Source organism: Spinacia oleracea, chromosome 4 (assembly GCF_020520425.1).
Source record: "Spinacia oleracea cultivar Varoflay chromosome 4, BTI_SOV_V1, whole genome shotgun sequence".
Taxonomy (NCBI): Eukaryota; Viridiplantae; Streptophyta; class Magnoliopsida; order Caryophyllales; family Amaranthaceae; genus Spinacia; species Spinacia oleracea.
In genome coordinates, this window is record NC_079490.1 from 10,121,335 (window position 1) to 10,136,242 (window position 14,908).

Here is a 14,908-nt window from a genome sequence, read left to right on the forward strand (position 1 = left end):
CACCCACCAAATTTATCTATAACCAAAATTTGCACCATCTTTACTAACACGAGTACCAACAAACAATCCAGTCATTTTAACTAGTACTACTTCCGTTTGTGAAAGTTCTTTACGCTTTAGAAAATGTGTCCAAAGTATAAAAGCTTTGACCGTAAATTCTCACTATTAATTATATACATCAAAATGTTACATGTAAGATCTTGTTAGATTGGTCTCGGTATGTATTTTCAAAATATCAAATTTTTATAATTTTTTCACATACGAAATTGGATATATTAGTAGTTAAATTGCATTGGAGTTCGTGCAAATAGTAACTATAAAGATCTTTTTGAAACAGATGTAGTAATATTTTTGTCATTTTTGGGTTATAAAATGTTTGTTATTGTGTTAATTCAACAAGAAAGAGTCATCTAAAAATTATCTATTTCATTTAAAAGGGTACTCCGTAATTTTTTAAGTCATGATCAATTCAAATTAAATATGTCAAATTAATCCCAAAATCATTTATTTTCTCATAAATTGGGTTAAGGTCAATTTTGTAATGTTTGGCTTGCTTATGATACTCGTACCTTTGTTAGGGGTGTTCAAAATCCGGTCCAGACTAGACCAGAATCAGATCGGTTTTAGACTGAACCATACTGGTTGATTTCGGTCTGGTCTTCGGTCTTTTAAATTTTGGTTTTTAGAGTTTTCCGGTTCAGACATGTTGACCAAGATTATTCTATCATGTGTTATTTTCTTTTGTTTTCTTACTGTTTAGTCTTCTTTATCCATCTCGACTCTTTTAAAATTGGAGAACTAATGTTTAGAAGATTTTCTAACTGCATTTTATTTGGAAATAAATAACCTCGAAAATTGTATAGAAGTATATTCAATAATTTCAGTCCAATCCAGTCTAAACTCGTCTGGACAGAAAAAAAAATCGATCTGGTTCAGTCCGGAAATTTTCCGGTCCGGTCTTCTGTCCTCAATTTTTCTTGTTTTCGATTTCGATTTTGAACCGGTGTGCAACCTAACATTTGTATGTTGCTTTATTGACTTAAATTGGCTAAATAATAAATTAGGCAAAGAAATAAAGGGGCAATGTAATAAAAGCACATATTCCTATGTTTTTCCTTAATTTGTTCATTGCATTGATCTTTCACCAAATGTATTTTCAATAACAAAGACAAAGGATTTATGTAAGATGACTAGATGAGTTTTCAAAAATCTTATTGAAACTTGTTTGTTACGGATTTATTAAGTTGAAGTGAAATGTTTGGCGGTGAAACTCCTGCGAGCTCCGTTTTTCTGATGATCAGGATGTGAACGAAAAGACACACAAGCTAGATCCATTATCCAATATTTGATTTGAAACAAATCTATTTACTCCTAATAATGTCCAATTCCGGAAGGACGACTGATAATGATCTAAATAACTTATATACCGTGTTTGATTTTATCTAATACTTCGTACTATGTATCGAACAATACGACTCCATTGTATTTACGAGTATTTTTTTTCCTCCTTAATTTCTCTCTCCTCCCAAAAATATAAAAAATCCAAAAATTTTGCCACTAGATTACTTACTCTAGTATTACTACTCCTACTTCAATTAATTTTCTCACTTTTTTCCTCCCTTTTTCTTTTTTCATCCCTCCATTATTCAACTCACGTTAGATCTAGTAATAATTTTTTTTTAAATCAAGGGAAATAATTTTCCCAAAAAAGCTCCATGATCATCTTCTTCAAGACCACTCTCTAACCCTAAAATTTCCCCCAATTTTTTCCTCTGGTCTGTCATTCTCTCTCCTCAGATCGTGGTGAGTGGAAGATAGATCGAGGGAGGAGAAGATATGAATGATTTCCAGGGATTATTATCAACCGATTATGGATTCAAACCTCAAGGTAAAGCTGCTCCAATGGCGGCCTCTAAATCCGGGACTAATTCTTCAAATTCCGCTTTTAATTTCGAGATCGGAGGGTCTAAAACGGCGTCGTTCCCTTCCAATTCGAAGAATCCGACTTCTTCCTCTTTGTTTGATGATCATGATACCCTTTTTCGCTCTAATCGGAAAACGACCTCATCCGATGATTTTGGGATTTTAGATGATGTTTTTGCTACGGGCGGTATTAAAAGCAATTCTGCAAAGTCGAGTAATAATAATTCGGTCAATATGGACTCCATTTTTGGTGGTGGTGGTGGTGGTGGCGGTGAATCGGGGCCGAAGTTCTCGTCTTTGCCAGTTTTCGATAAGCCGGTGTACGACGACGAGGATTCGAGCTCGGCGAAGTTTGAGAATATCTTTGCCCCGCCTTCTTCTGCTCCTGCAAAGAAGACTGATGCATTTGATGATCTTTTGGGTGGATTGGGGAAGAAGGAACAACAATCTACGAGGTCGGCGGTGGGGCCCGGTTCAAAGGGGGCTGATAAGGGTTTCTCTAGTTTTGATGATTTGCTGCCAGGTTTTGGTGGTGGAAGTACCTCTTCAACAAGCAGGTATTATGCTGACTTTTTTGATTGTTTGACTTTGGTGTTGTTCGTTTATTGGGGTTGATGAGGGTAATTTTGAGCTTGTCTGTGTCACTGTATGGCTTATGCTTAACTTGGAATTCTGCTGTTCGAAATTATTTCTATTAGATGAGCATTGTTATTGTTAGTTTCTTGTGTAGTTGTTTTGAGCTTGTATCAGCGAATTTTAGTTCAAAATATTCACCAATTCTACAACATCTATGCAACATTAAATTTCATTTTGGACTATCAATCCATCATACTTCAATTCTTAACTAAAATTTACTGAATTCATAATGTTGTCACATTGCTATAATGACTTGTATTTTGGATTAGAGGGAGTATTTCACTTGTGAGGCACAGGAGGAGAAAAAGGGTGGATGGAAGATCTTATAGAATAATAGTACACATGCTTGGCTACAGAATGTGGAGATGCAGTTGATTGTTACAGGAGGTTTGATGGGAGTAGAGGAGGTCAAGAGGCTGAAAGCAATGGGATGAACTACTAGAATTGGTACTCCCTGTAGTAGATACTTTTGTTCATTTTCGTAGCTCTGGCCTCCTCCTTTCTTAGTGCTTAGAATGAATTGTGACACTTTACAATGATGTTTTGCTGACGTTAGTCATTGGTTTTTTGGTAAAAGTTGTCGTTCCTGTTGAATAGAGATACGCAGGGAATAGCAATTCTGTCCTTGCCACTGCAGTTGTATATGCTTTGTGCGGTATGTCCTAGTAATTATGGTTATTGACTTGTTGAAACATATGGCTCAGTAGTTTATTTAGATTCAACAATGTATACATTTGGATGCTTTTAGCTTCTTTAGGTTGAATGAGAAACCGGGTTAAAGTTGTTTTTGCTTCCACTATGTATTAAAGCCCGAACTCCGGTACTTAAAGACCTTTTTCTGTTGGGTGAGGCCTAAATTCTTCGAAGGTGCTTTTTGTAGAAAGATCCTGGTTGTGTGGCAGCTTTGCTTAGTGGGTTGGGTGGGTTTTAGATGTCAACATTGGAGGTGTTTTGCGGAAAATGTCATTATGCCTACGAAGCACGGGGATACTCGGCAGCTTGCATTTGGTGTCTTGGAATGGTATGAAGCACGAAAAGTTAGGCAGCTTGCATTTGGTGTATCAGAGGAGTTTAGTTTTTTGAAACGTGCCAAAAACAATACGTTAGCTTTTGAAAAATTTAGCAAAATCTCCTGTGTAAGAAGTGTTGCATAACAGTTGTGGCACACTGTTGTCTTTTCAACCAAGAAAACCACCAAAAGAGAAGAAAAAAGCGAGTTAACATTTTAGAAACCCTAATGCGATTGCTGGACTCATTTCTCTCTGTATTACCAGCTGTCTGGCACTCATCGTTGACAAGGATGAAGCTTTGCCGGAGTTCATTAGCCGTCATGGAAGGAAGAAAAAGAATCAAACATAGAGTAAGAGAAAAAAAAACTGGGAAGAAGAAGTTTAAAAGGAAAGTAAACGAAAGAAAAGTGAGGGAGAAAGTGCTGAGTGAAAACTAAACCAGATCTAGAGAGGAGGGAGGGTAGAGGGCGAATAAAGGAATCTTAAGGGCAAGCAGAATGGGCTGGGTCTGGGGTTACTTTTGAGTTTTGAGTATTTGGCCCTTTTTACGGGTGACATTTATGTTGGGTTGCGGCCTATTGACGTGACCTTTTTTATTTCTTAGCTTAGGTTACAATGTCAACAAACCATCCTTGTAGAACAAAGCTAACAAATAAATATTGTGGGAAAATGTTACTTGATTAGTTTCTATTATATTTTAGGACAAATTGTTTTTTTACCACCTGTAAAATCGAAAAATTGGTTTTTACCACCTAGAAAACTTAAACTTGTATTTTAACACCTAAAAAGTATTTAAAACTTGTTTTTTACTACCTGAAAAATGGAAAAATAGATGAAAACATTATGTGGGGGCTACAATAACGGTAATATTTATGATATTTTCTCTTATTTCACGATTTCGTGTATTTAACTCCCTTCTCTTCCCTACTTCCTCCTCTTCCATGAATTCACATAATTCTTTCCCCATTCATTGACAAAATTGACAAAATTCAATGGCAGTCAAGAGAGGAGGGTGAAGGAGTTAAAGAAAGTCACACAGGGAATGTAAAAAATTGGAGGGAAATTGAATTAGTGGGGTTCACATAAAGGTTTCATCTATTTTTCCGTTTTTAGGTTGTAAAAAACAAGTTTTAATTTCTTTTTAGGTGGTAAAATACAAGTTTTAGTTTTTGAAGTGGTAAAAAACAAATTTTCGATTTTTATAGGTGGTAAAAAATAATTTCTCCTATTTTTTATCCAACGTTTTCACGCATCCCTACTTTATTTTCAAAATGGCCACATTCCCCGCCCATTTGCTTCCTTATCATCGACGAAAGTATTTCTATTTCTTGAACTAAATAATTTTGTCTTTAGTATGACTTTTGTGGTTTTGGCTGGGCTGTAATACAAGTTCATTTGAAAGATAGTGCTTTCAGAACCTATACAGTTATTGAATCATTCATTTTCTCACTTTTGTCATTTTTTTTTTGTTTTTTTTTCGTTTTTGAACTTTTTCTCGTGTTCTCTCTTTTGCATTTGATGAATCCATCTTTAGTGCAAATTAACTTCTTTATCAAGATGATTATTGCAAGTCATATGATAACTGTCTTCTGTCTGTACAGGAATCCATCAGATGCCAGTAAGAAAACCTCAAGTGTAATAGATGATCCTTTTGTTGGCCTAGACTCGACTTCACCTCCCGTGTCTTCCTCTGGAATTTTTACTGATCCTTTGGAGGAGATTGGTAATCTTAATAATTCTAGCAGAAAAACTGCTGAAAGTTCTTCTAGTGGGACAGCATTTGATGATATAGATCCCCTTGGTGGCTTTGGCAAGTCTGTTCCTTCTTTTTCAGCAGAAATTAATGGGGAAGAAAAGGAGGCAATGCGAACCAGAGTTTCTGGAAGACAAACTTCAGTCAGTGGAGATGCAAGCCGGAAGTCGTCTGTAAGAAGTCCTGATAGAGGTTCTGAGCCGAAGTTTCCGGTGGAGGATTATTCAGAGCCAAGTGTCTTTGAGATGCCTTCTGTGTCAGCTGAAACTAGTAGGTCTGTACCAAATGCTTCTTTCCCTACTCATAGCAATGCTAGTTTTAGGGAGTCTAACTCCCATGGACATTCTTCTCCTAATTCTGAGGAGAACATGGGGTCATCCGATGATATATGGCTCACTGTATCAGAAGTTCCTCTCTTCACGCATCCGACAGCTGCCCCACCACCTTCAAGACCCCCACCTCCAAGACCAACACACTTTTCCGCTTCCTATCCTGCTTCAAATGTACATAAGAAAGTTAATGATTACCCATCATTCCCTGGTCCTGGTCCAAGTTTCCACAGCCCAAAATCAGCACCCGTGGAGGCAAGGGGCTCTTTTGCATCTCCTTTGGATGAACTGGAGGAATTTGCTATGGGAAGAAATCCAAGCAATGAGGATGCAACTCATGCAAGCTCAGAGGGGGGATCTGGTGAAGATTTTGACTCAAATTCAGTTGCTGCTGCATCTGCTGCAGCCATGAAGGAGGCAATGGATAGGGCTGAAATTAAGTTTAGGCATGCAAGGGGGGTCAGGGAAAGGGAAAATGCAAAGGCCTCTAAAAGCAGAGAATCTGTGCAAGTAGAAAAAGAGGAGAATCCTACATACGATGCTCCAGAGAGGGAATTTAGGGAACATCAAGAACGACTGGAGCGTGAACGGCAACAAAGAGAAATGGAAGAGGAAGAAAGAAGACGAACGAAGGAAGAGGAAAGAAGGCGTGCTGAGAAAGAATGGGAGGAGAAAGAGAGAGAGAAGAGGAAAGTTGAAAAGGAAAGGCAATTTGGCAGGCAGGCTGTTGAATGGGCTGCCAAAGAAGCACGTGAAAGAGCAGCTATTGAAGCTCGTGCCAGAGCTGACAGGGTTGCTGTTCAGAGGGCACAAGCTGAAGCTCGAGAGCGAGCAGAAAAGGCCGCTGTTCATAGGGCACAATCTGAGGCACGAGAGAGGGCGGCTGCTGGGGCTAAAGAAAGAGCTGAAAAGGCTGCTGCAGAAGCAAGGGAAAAGGCGAAAGCTGAAGCTAGGGAGAAAGAAGCACGTGAAAGAGAAGCAAGAGAGAAAGAAGCTCGTGAGAAAGCTGCCACTGCAGCAAAGGCAAATCAATCGAAGAATGAAAATGACCTTGAATCTTTCTTTAGCATGGGCCGAGCAAGCAGTGCACCTAGGCCCCGGGCTCCTTCATCGGTTTGTACAAATTTATCCTAGGCTTTAGTTCGAAAATTTTACGTTGACTGTTCTCATGGTGTAGACTTTAAATGTTATTTGCAGGATCCATTTGAAGCTCAGTTTCAGACTAAGCCAGCTGCTGAAGCAACCAGAGCGTCTGTTAATTCCTCCTCTAGCATGAGAAAAGCATCTTCATCGACAAATATTGTTGATGATTTAAGTTCAATATTTGGAGGTAATAAAGTCAAGATGTATACTTTCTTATGTAGCACTTCTCTCTCTCTTTTTCTATTTCCCACTTTCTTTATAACCCTTTTTAATTATCTTTCTTGCAAAAGGCCCCCCATCGTCTGGCGGGTTTCAAGAAGTTGATGGGGAAACCGATGATAGACGGAGAGCCCGAATGGATCGCCATCAAAGGACTCAAGAGCGTGCTGTATGTGCCTTTTGTTACATATTCTATCATATACTATCTTTTGTTGTCTTTGTAACTATCTATTCTTGAGTTAATTTCTGCTGGCGAAGGCTCTAGCAGTAGGCAGTAGCTTCGCTCATCTGCCAACTGAATTAGTGCCATTTTGTTATGAAATAGATCACTTGGTCTTAACCCATACTGCCTCTGTCCCGCTTTCTTAGGGCCATACCGCCATTGAGTTTTTCACACTTTTTAAATATGAGTAAAACAGCAACGAGCAAAAAATGGTGAATGGGTTTGAGCTCCGACTTTAGAGAGGAAGTAGATAAAAGATACATGTCATATAAAGGATGAAGCAGACAATTGCGGATCCCAGAACGGAAAATTGGGTTTACCAAAAGGGACCAAGGGAGTATTTGATAGCTCTCTTTGGTTTTTAGGTTTGTTGTTACCTAAGTCCAGATTTCAGTGTTTATTAAATGATGGCAAAATGTTTTAGCTTTGCTGGTTTAAGAATTTTTTTATCTATGTCATTCCAAATTTAGTGGTTTGAGAATTCATAATTAGATGTTGGTTCTTACTGGAACTACTATCAATAATCTTTTTTTGTCCTATCTTCCTGTAAAATGATGGTGGCGTGTCTTAGGTCTTTCACTAGCTATCAAAGTTGTGTAATTTATCTGGGTGTAGCGTGTAGGAATGTAGGCGACTAGGCATTATTCATGAAGGTTATGACTTTTATAATGAGTGGATGTCAATGATTATGTTAGCGAGTTAGCCAGATGACTAATAAAAATGAGTGGAAAGCGATGATTCGCCTAGAAATGGACTGGTGGATGTCAATTTGGTGGCTGCAAGATTGAAATCCATTAAAATATTGTACCTGATTGTACATGTATATCGTTCTTTTATGTCTTGATGTTAATTTTCATTGAGCATAACCAATACTTTTAAAGTATAAATGTTAAATAAGGCGATTACATGTGAGAGACTTATCATGAAAGGCTGTAGTGAAACAAGGGGGTTCAGCTGACTTGTTTCGGGTGGAAGGTTCCTCTAAAACATGTTTACTTTATTTGGCAATGGTTAAAGATAAAATTTCCTCGGTGGATATACTTAAGAGAAGGAACTACAGTTTAGCAAGTTGGTGTTAATTGTGTTTAGTGGGGGAGGATCACCTCCATGTTGGTTAGCCATCGGTTCCCTCTCTTTTTCTATTAGGCATATCTTTATTTGGGATGAGATAGGTTCAACTCAGCTGGACCAAAAAGTGTGGCTTGGGTTGAGGATTAACTAGCCTTAGTTTGCTTGTGTGTCAATTGAGTGCAGGAAAGTACCTGTATACTTTTGAGGGCTATGCTTCTACTTATAAGAAATTAAAGCTTTCTACTTCCCTTTTTATTTATGTGTAGTTAGAGCGAGTTATTGTCATTAATAGCGGGCACTTATCTTCTCTTGATTTTGTCTATATTGGGTACATGATAACCTTTATGCATGATGTTTTTTAATGCAACCCTTTTTATCTAAACACGATACACTCCCTTGTTTCATTTTAATTGTTGTACCTATTAGGGGAAAAGTCCAAAAATAGATCATATGAGAAGTAAAACGTAGGCTCCTCTATCAAAGTTAATGACAAGAACTATGTCGAGTTAGGAACTCTTGAACCAAGGATTTTCTTATTTCATGGAGATGCTTGATTCTTGGATTCTTTTGTATCTTTGCAAATGGTCTGCCTAGCATGCCTCCTGTATGGTCACTTGTGATTATCCGCTTACTCCTATCATAACAGTTACCTAGGCTAGGACAAAACATATTATATCCCTTTTTTTAATTGAAATTGTTTGTATTTCAGGCTAAAGCATTGGCTGAGAAGAATGCCAGAGATCTCGAGGTTCAAAGGGAACAAGCTGAGAAAAATGTAAGTTCAGCTACTCTTTTTGGATGTTCATATTCATATTCATATTCATGTTCTCCCATGTATTCCATGTTACTTATCGAAGTGAACTAGCTAAATCCTTGAAAGAATATTTTTTTGGTTCGTTCTTCACGCATGTCCCACTTGATTATATAGCTTGTCTTTCCAATATGTCCTTTTCTCCATACCCATTGATATCGTGCCAAATTGCTACTCTTCCTCCTATCACCAGCATGATTTGTACCAAAGACTTGATACATTTTAGTGTAGCTGAATTGCTGTTATAAACCCAATTCCTTTTTGAGCCTGGCGAGCAATATATTGCCTTTTTTCTTTGCCAATTCAGCCTTGGCACAATTTTGTTCATATGGCAACGTTCTTCCATACTGTCTCCAATCCATTGAAAACCTCCTAACTTACAGCTTGTAAGCACCGTTCATGAATAAAATCATACACAGCGGCATGTGTTTGCTTTCTCCATTGAACCAATCTTATGTGGAAATAGGATGGCAGGCTTTTCTGAACTCTCTCCAATTTTCTGGACACCAAGATGGAACCAAAACACAGACTTGAATGAATTGGGTTAATACTCATACTCAATATTCAGTTGCAGGGTGCTCTTCAGAAAAAATAATCTCGCATTACAGCTGCTTGCAAGAGTTTTTGGGATCTCAAATAGTTTAATTCTGAATTAATTGCTTTGTATATGCTCCACAACGAGACCCCAAAGTGTAAAAGCTTCAACTTGTAGTTTTCTAATCGTGTTAGTGGCAGATTATTTTGTACTTGTGCAAAACATTGGCCTGGGAGAATATTCTGCATATAGTTGTTTCTAACTATTGTTTTGTATAAACACATGGTAGTTGAAGGGTAAGAGTTACTTGATTTTTTAATTTATGGCTTAACTGGATAAATGGTTGTGTATGACATGGTTACAGAGGATTTCTGAAACGCTTGATGTGGAGATTAGACGCTGGGCAGCAGGGAAGGAGGGGAACTTGCGTGCTCTCCTGTCAACAATGCAATATGTGCGTATGCATTCTATTCTTTTGTACCATGTCAACTAGAAATGCTAATAACAATGACAAAATGAATATAATGTTGAAACCTTTTTAATATGTTTTTTATTTTTATTTTGTGTAAAAAAGCTTGTTGTTGCTGTACTAAATTATTTCTCTCCTCCATTCTCTTGACTTCTGTTGGTGTGGGGATGTGTTACAATCTGTTAAGTCTTTTGTGTTTATATCCCCAATTTCCTTCACTTTTGTTTTGAGGCCTTGACTCTTTAATGGTTTATAGTGTGTACTGTGTAGTTCTATGTCATTAAGAAGCTTTTGGTATTAAACTTCCAACTTAATTTCCAAATCATCTTATACAATAAATAGCTCAAATTTTGCACTTCTAAGTTGTCAAGTTGATGAAGTCTCATACTTCATCTTATTTTATGGACAAGTAGTGGTTTGTATGCTATATGTGTGCTGTGTGCACAACCTCAGTAATCTCTGTTTAACGTTGTATATTCTTTAAGATCAATTCATTGCTTACTCCTTTGGCATTCTTTGAAAATTCACCGATACTTATCTTGGATGTTTGGACCTTTTCTTTTTAAAGGCCCAAGGTGAGCTTGCATTTAATTTTTTTTTTATATATTCATTGTAGTTCAACAACTGTGAAAAATAACTTGTTTCCCAGATCTGTTCTAATTGTGAATTACCCTTGGCTGGTGGTGGAGTTTACCAAACAAAAAAGGAGAAAAATCAAAGGCGGGTAAAAAGAATAAGAAAATAATTGGAAAGTTGATTTCAAGGTTTTTTGGGTGCTTTACTGCACTTCAATGCTATGGGAATAACAAACAACCCAGTATAAATCCCCAGCTCCCAGGCTGGATTTAGGGTGTTCAAGATGTACGACATAGACCCTTATCTTATCTTATCAGTTTGTATTGGAAAAACCTACACATTTTTGCTTTCTTGGTTGAGAAAGGAAACAGAAGCGTTACGTTAAGTTGTGTGGAATGTAAATTGTGGTGATTTAAGAGGGAAGACGTTGTAGCGGTCATCAAGCAACTTCCTTTTGCATTTTACTACTCTCTCTGTATGCTTTTTTTCACTGTTTAAAGAGTTAGGAAAATAAAAGCAAATGGGAGGTTTGTCTTTTTCCGACGTTAAATAATAGAGGATAGAGGAAAGACGAGTGAAGACCACATACCAAAAATGGTATGAGGCACACGCAAAGGGACAAACCAAAATGGAAATTGGGGCAATCTTTAGAGGATGGAGGGAGTATATTTTGTAACACGGTAATAGATATATAGAAGTAGAAAAATAACTCATCAATGGTAGTGGTCAATTGCGGGAGTGGGGGAGAGGAACCCAAAGAAAAAGAGACTGACTTTTCACATGAGTGTGCATGTTGTATGGGAAATTCATTGAACTTGAATATAATTTTCAAACGCAATTGTAGAGATTTTGTATTATCAGAAAAACTCACTCTTTTATATCCCTCATTAGAAGTATGTAACCCTATGTTCAGATATTTGTCATTATAGGAGCAATTTTATGTCTAGATAAGATATGACCAGTAGTGTTACTGTGTGACTGTATTGAATATTATAGATACTATGGTTGATGTTGGAGGTGACAATCTTTTTACCTATTTTGCTTCTGCTTATTTTGCAACTGGAACAACAGAGTCTTCCCCCTTCTGTTAGTTCTAGGGTTCGATTGGTTGATGCTGTGATGTCAATCTCTTATATCTTCTGCTTGTTAATTTTGTTTCGCAACTGTTGCTTTTTTCCCCTTCCTGCTGTTAGTTCCAGAGTTAACCAGCTTGTTAGCCATGAAATTCTGAAATATGTAATACGGTTTTGGAAGAGTATACAAAGTTCAAAGTATATGTTTTTAATCATATTTGTATAGTTGGGATTAATTGCTTTGATGAATTCTATCACAGTAGCTGATTGCCGTTAATTTTCTGAATCGTGACTAGGTTCTCTGGCCTGAGTGTGGCTGGCAGCCTGTTTCCTTGACTGATTTGATTACTGGTGCGGCTGTTAAGAAAGCTTATAGAAAAGCGACTTTGTGCATTCATCCTGATAAAGTGCAACAGAAGGGTGCCACTCTGCAGCAAAAATTTGTTGCTGAAAAGGTGTTTGATCTGTTAAAGGTAATGAAAAAAAACTCTAAAATAATTATAGGCACTGGATTGACAATTATTTTGAAGTTTGTATTTTGTACTCCCCCCACCTCTCCCCCTGTTAAATGGGAAGTTTGTTTTAAATGGCGCTTTGTGATTCGATTCTCTAGTCATCAGGGGAGTGATTCTCCCGTGTGTAGCTAGCTCCTAGATACCTCAATTTCCATTAGCATAATGAAGGCTCCTCATGAACAAATGAACAGAAAGTATCCTTCATTGACCCAGGTGTAAGGTTTTTGACATTATGTTTAAAAGAAGCTTTTTAGTTTTTATGAGGGTGGGTGTTCATGACTACATTGAGCATAATGCTTCAGAATAGGAAATTTAAGACTCTGAATTCCCAACAAAGATCGGTTTTTTGAGAAGCGAGCTTTGACCATGCCTATTGCTGGCCCTGAATAGCTCTTTTCTGAGATTTTCATTTTACTAATTTGATACCTGTCTTGCTTATGGACACCGTTGACTCTCTTGATTCAAAATGAGTCTCATTTTGTAGTTCTTTTACATTTATTATGGAATGCATGTGATCAAAGTAGCTTCCTTATTAGTTGTTGGAAGAAGAAATGTGCACATTTTAGGGGGGTAAAAGGAGAGGGGATAAACTAGGAAAAGTTACCATACTTTGCTGTTTTGTGTGTAAGTACTAAGATCTGAAGAACTATTTTGGATAAAAAGAAGTGCTAAAACAGATTTTATAAATTGGAGGTTCAGTACTATTGGCAGTTATGCTATATGTGATTTGTATTCTGATTCATGGTATGAAAACAGGAAGCTTGGAACAAATTCAATTCAGAGGAGCTATTTTAAGCCATTTGAGGGTGTGTTATCCTTCTGAATGGTATTCAGCATATTTTCACTCCTTTTCTGCAAGTTTTAAGCAATTTTGGAAACTGTTTTCCTGCTTCAATCTGCATGGAGGTGCTGCTGCTTGGTTGCCTGGGTTTTCCGTTGTATGGTTGACGAGATTTTTGAAATGGTAAATGCCCTTTCAGTCTCCTGAGTTTGCCTTAAAGAGTGATGATTGTACAGTTGGAGCAGGTTCTGAAGTCTCTAAGATGGTATAGTTATAGTAGCATTTGTTTGGGTGATCAACCCACGTGATCGTTCGTTGTCATATTCATTAGCAAATGCCGTCTCTTTGAGATGCAGCGTTTGTATTTGTATCCATTCTTTTTGTTCTTTTTTGTTTGTTTGATAAAAAGCCTAATCTGTTGTTGATGAAGTATTCAATGTATGATGTTAATTAACTACTCAAAACATTGATAATGTTACCGATTCATGATTGTTCAGAATTGTGAATTTTGAAAGCATGATTATGATTTTTTTTTTGAAGCAAGTTGATAAGATTCATTGTATGAGATATACTAACCTAAAATTCTTGTAAGGGACAACTTTTTGTCCCAATTATTGTTATATAATTTGGCATAGTTTATTTTGTGAAAGTTTTACTTATTTTGGATAATTATATTGTAGTTTGAGAGCCTTGGCAAAAATTCATTGGTTTCTATATTTTGTCTTCTTTGTTTTCTTTGATTCAGTTCTGACATTCGTTTAAGCGAATGTTTGAGCAATAGCAATAGAACACAAAATTTGATACGAGGCTGGTCTCATCGCATCATTATGTTGGCAACCGAGCGACTGGCTTAAGGGTGACTTTAAACGTGCCTCGCCCATAAATCGACTAGCTTAAAGGTGACTTTAAACGTGCCCCGCCCATAAATTGACTAGCTTAAGGGTGACTTTAAACGTGCCTCGCCCATAAATCGACTAGCTTAAGGGTGACTTTAAACGTGGCTCGCCCATAAATCGACTAGCCTCGACCACTGCAATTAAGGGTGTGTTTTCTTCGCCGATTAAAATCTGAACTTATCTGAATTCATTGACTTGATAAGACTTGATTGAAACTTATTGGACATGATAGAATAGAGTAAATTGGAGAGAACCAACTTATTAGACATGATTAAAACTTATTGAACCGACATGACCTGATTGCAACTTATCTAAACTTATTAGACCTAAAATGTATTTTGTAAGGTGAAGATCGAGAACACACACTAATATAGAACTGTAGTTGGGTACGGGCCGTCCAACACGCGTGTCGCTTGAGCTTGACGCGAAATTGGTTCGGCATGGTACGAGCCCATTGTAAACTCGACACGGCACGAGAGGCACAACGCTGGGCCATGGGCAGTGCATGAACCCATTTTGGAAATTTGGCACGATCCCATCGGTCTCCCCATACAGTGACACACTTATTTTTCCAGTCAAGAGAGCCCACTAACACGACATGACTTTTCCTTGGCTCATTCTAAGCACGTCCCGCCAAGGCTTGGGACCCTACACGTGAGCCTAAACGGCCCGGCACACGCACAATTCTGAATTCTATGACTATGTAGAACTCTTGGCTGGAAGATGGTTGTTTTCCATTCACAAAATTCGCGGCATAAATGGCTTTATGGGTATAAAAGTAATGGGAAATGAAAGCACCTTAGATGGGTGTAGTTAAAAGCTTAAACAGTAGAATAGAATATATTTGGTGATAATGATTATGATTGTGAACGTCGATCTATAATCACTCATTTTAGATTCTAAAACTATTGGTTACTCTTTTTGGAATCTCCTCCCTTTTTAATT

The 14,908-nt window shown here is 37.5% G+C and overlaps 1 protein-coding gene across 1 annotated transcript; it reads left to right on the plus strand.

The window, feature by feature from the left end:
- The first annotated feature begins 1,569 nt into the window (after positions 1-1,569).
- Positions 1,570-13,566, plus strand: LOC110775717 (auxilin-related protein 2). The gene is made up of 8 exons (XM_021980324.2): positions 1,570-2,480; positions 5,171-6,764; positions 6,849-6,981; positions 7,085-7,182; positions 9,017-9,082; positions 10,018-10,107; positions 12,068-12,244; positions 13,043-13,566. The coding sequence occupies exons 1-8, from the start codon at positions 1,837-1,839 to the stop codon at positions 13,079-13,081; spliced, it is 2,841 nt and encodes a 946-aa protein (XP_021836016.1). The 5' UTR covers positions 1,570-1,836; the 3' UTR covers positions 13,082-13,566.
- The last annotated feature ends 1,342 nt before the right edge of the window (positions 13,567-14,908 follow it).

Coding starts and splice junctions, on each gene's coding strand:
- LOC110775717 (XM_021980324.2), top strand. CDS start 1,837: ATGAATGATTTCCAGGGATTATTATCAACCGATTATGGATTCAAACCT. Junction 6,982..7,084: donor TTTAAGTTCAATATTTGGAG/GTAATAAAGTCA, acceptor TTCTTGCAAAAG/GCCCCCCATCGTCTGGCGGG. Junction 10,108..12,067: donor TCCTGTCAACAATGCAATAT/GTGCGTATGCAT, acceptor AATCGTGACTAG/GTTCTCTGGCCTGAGTGTGG.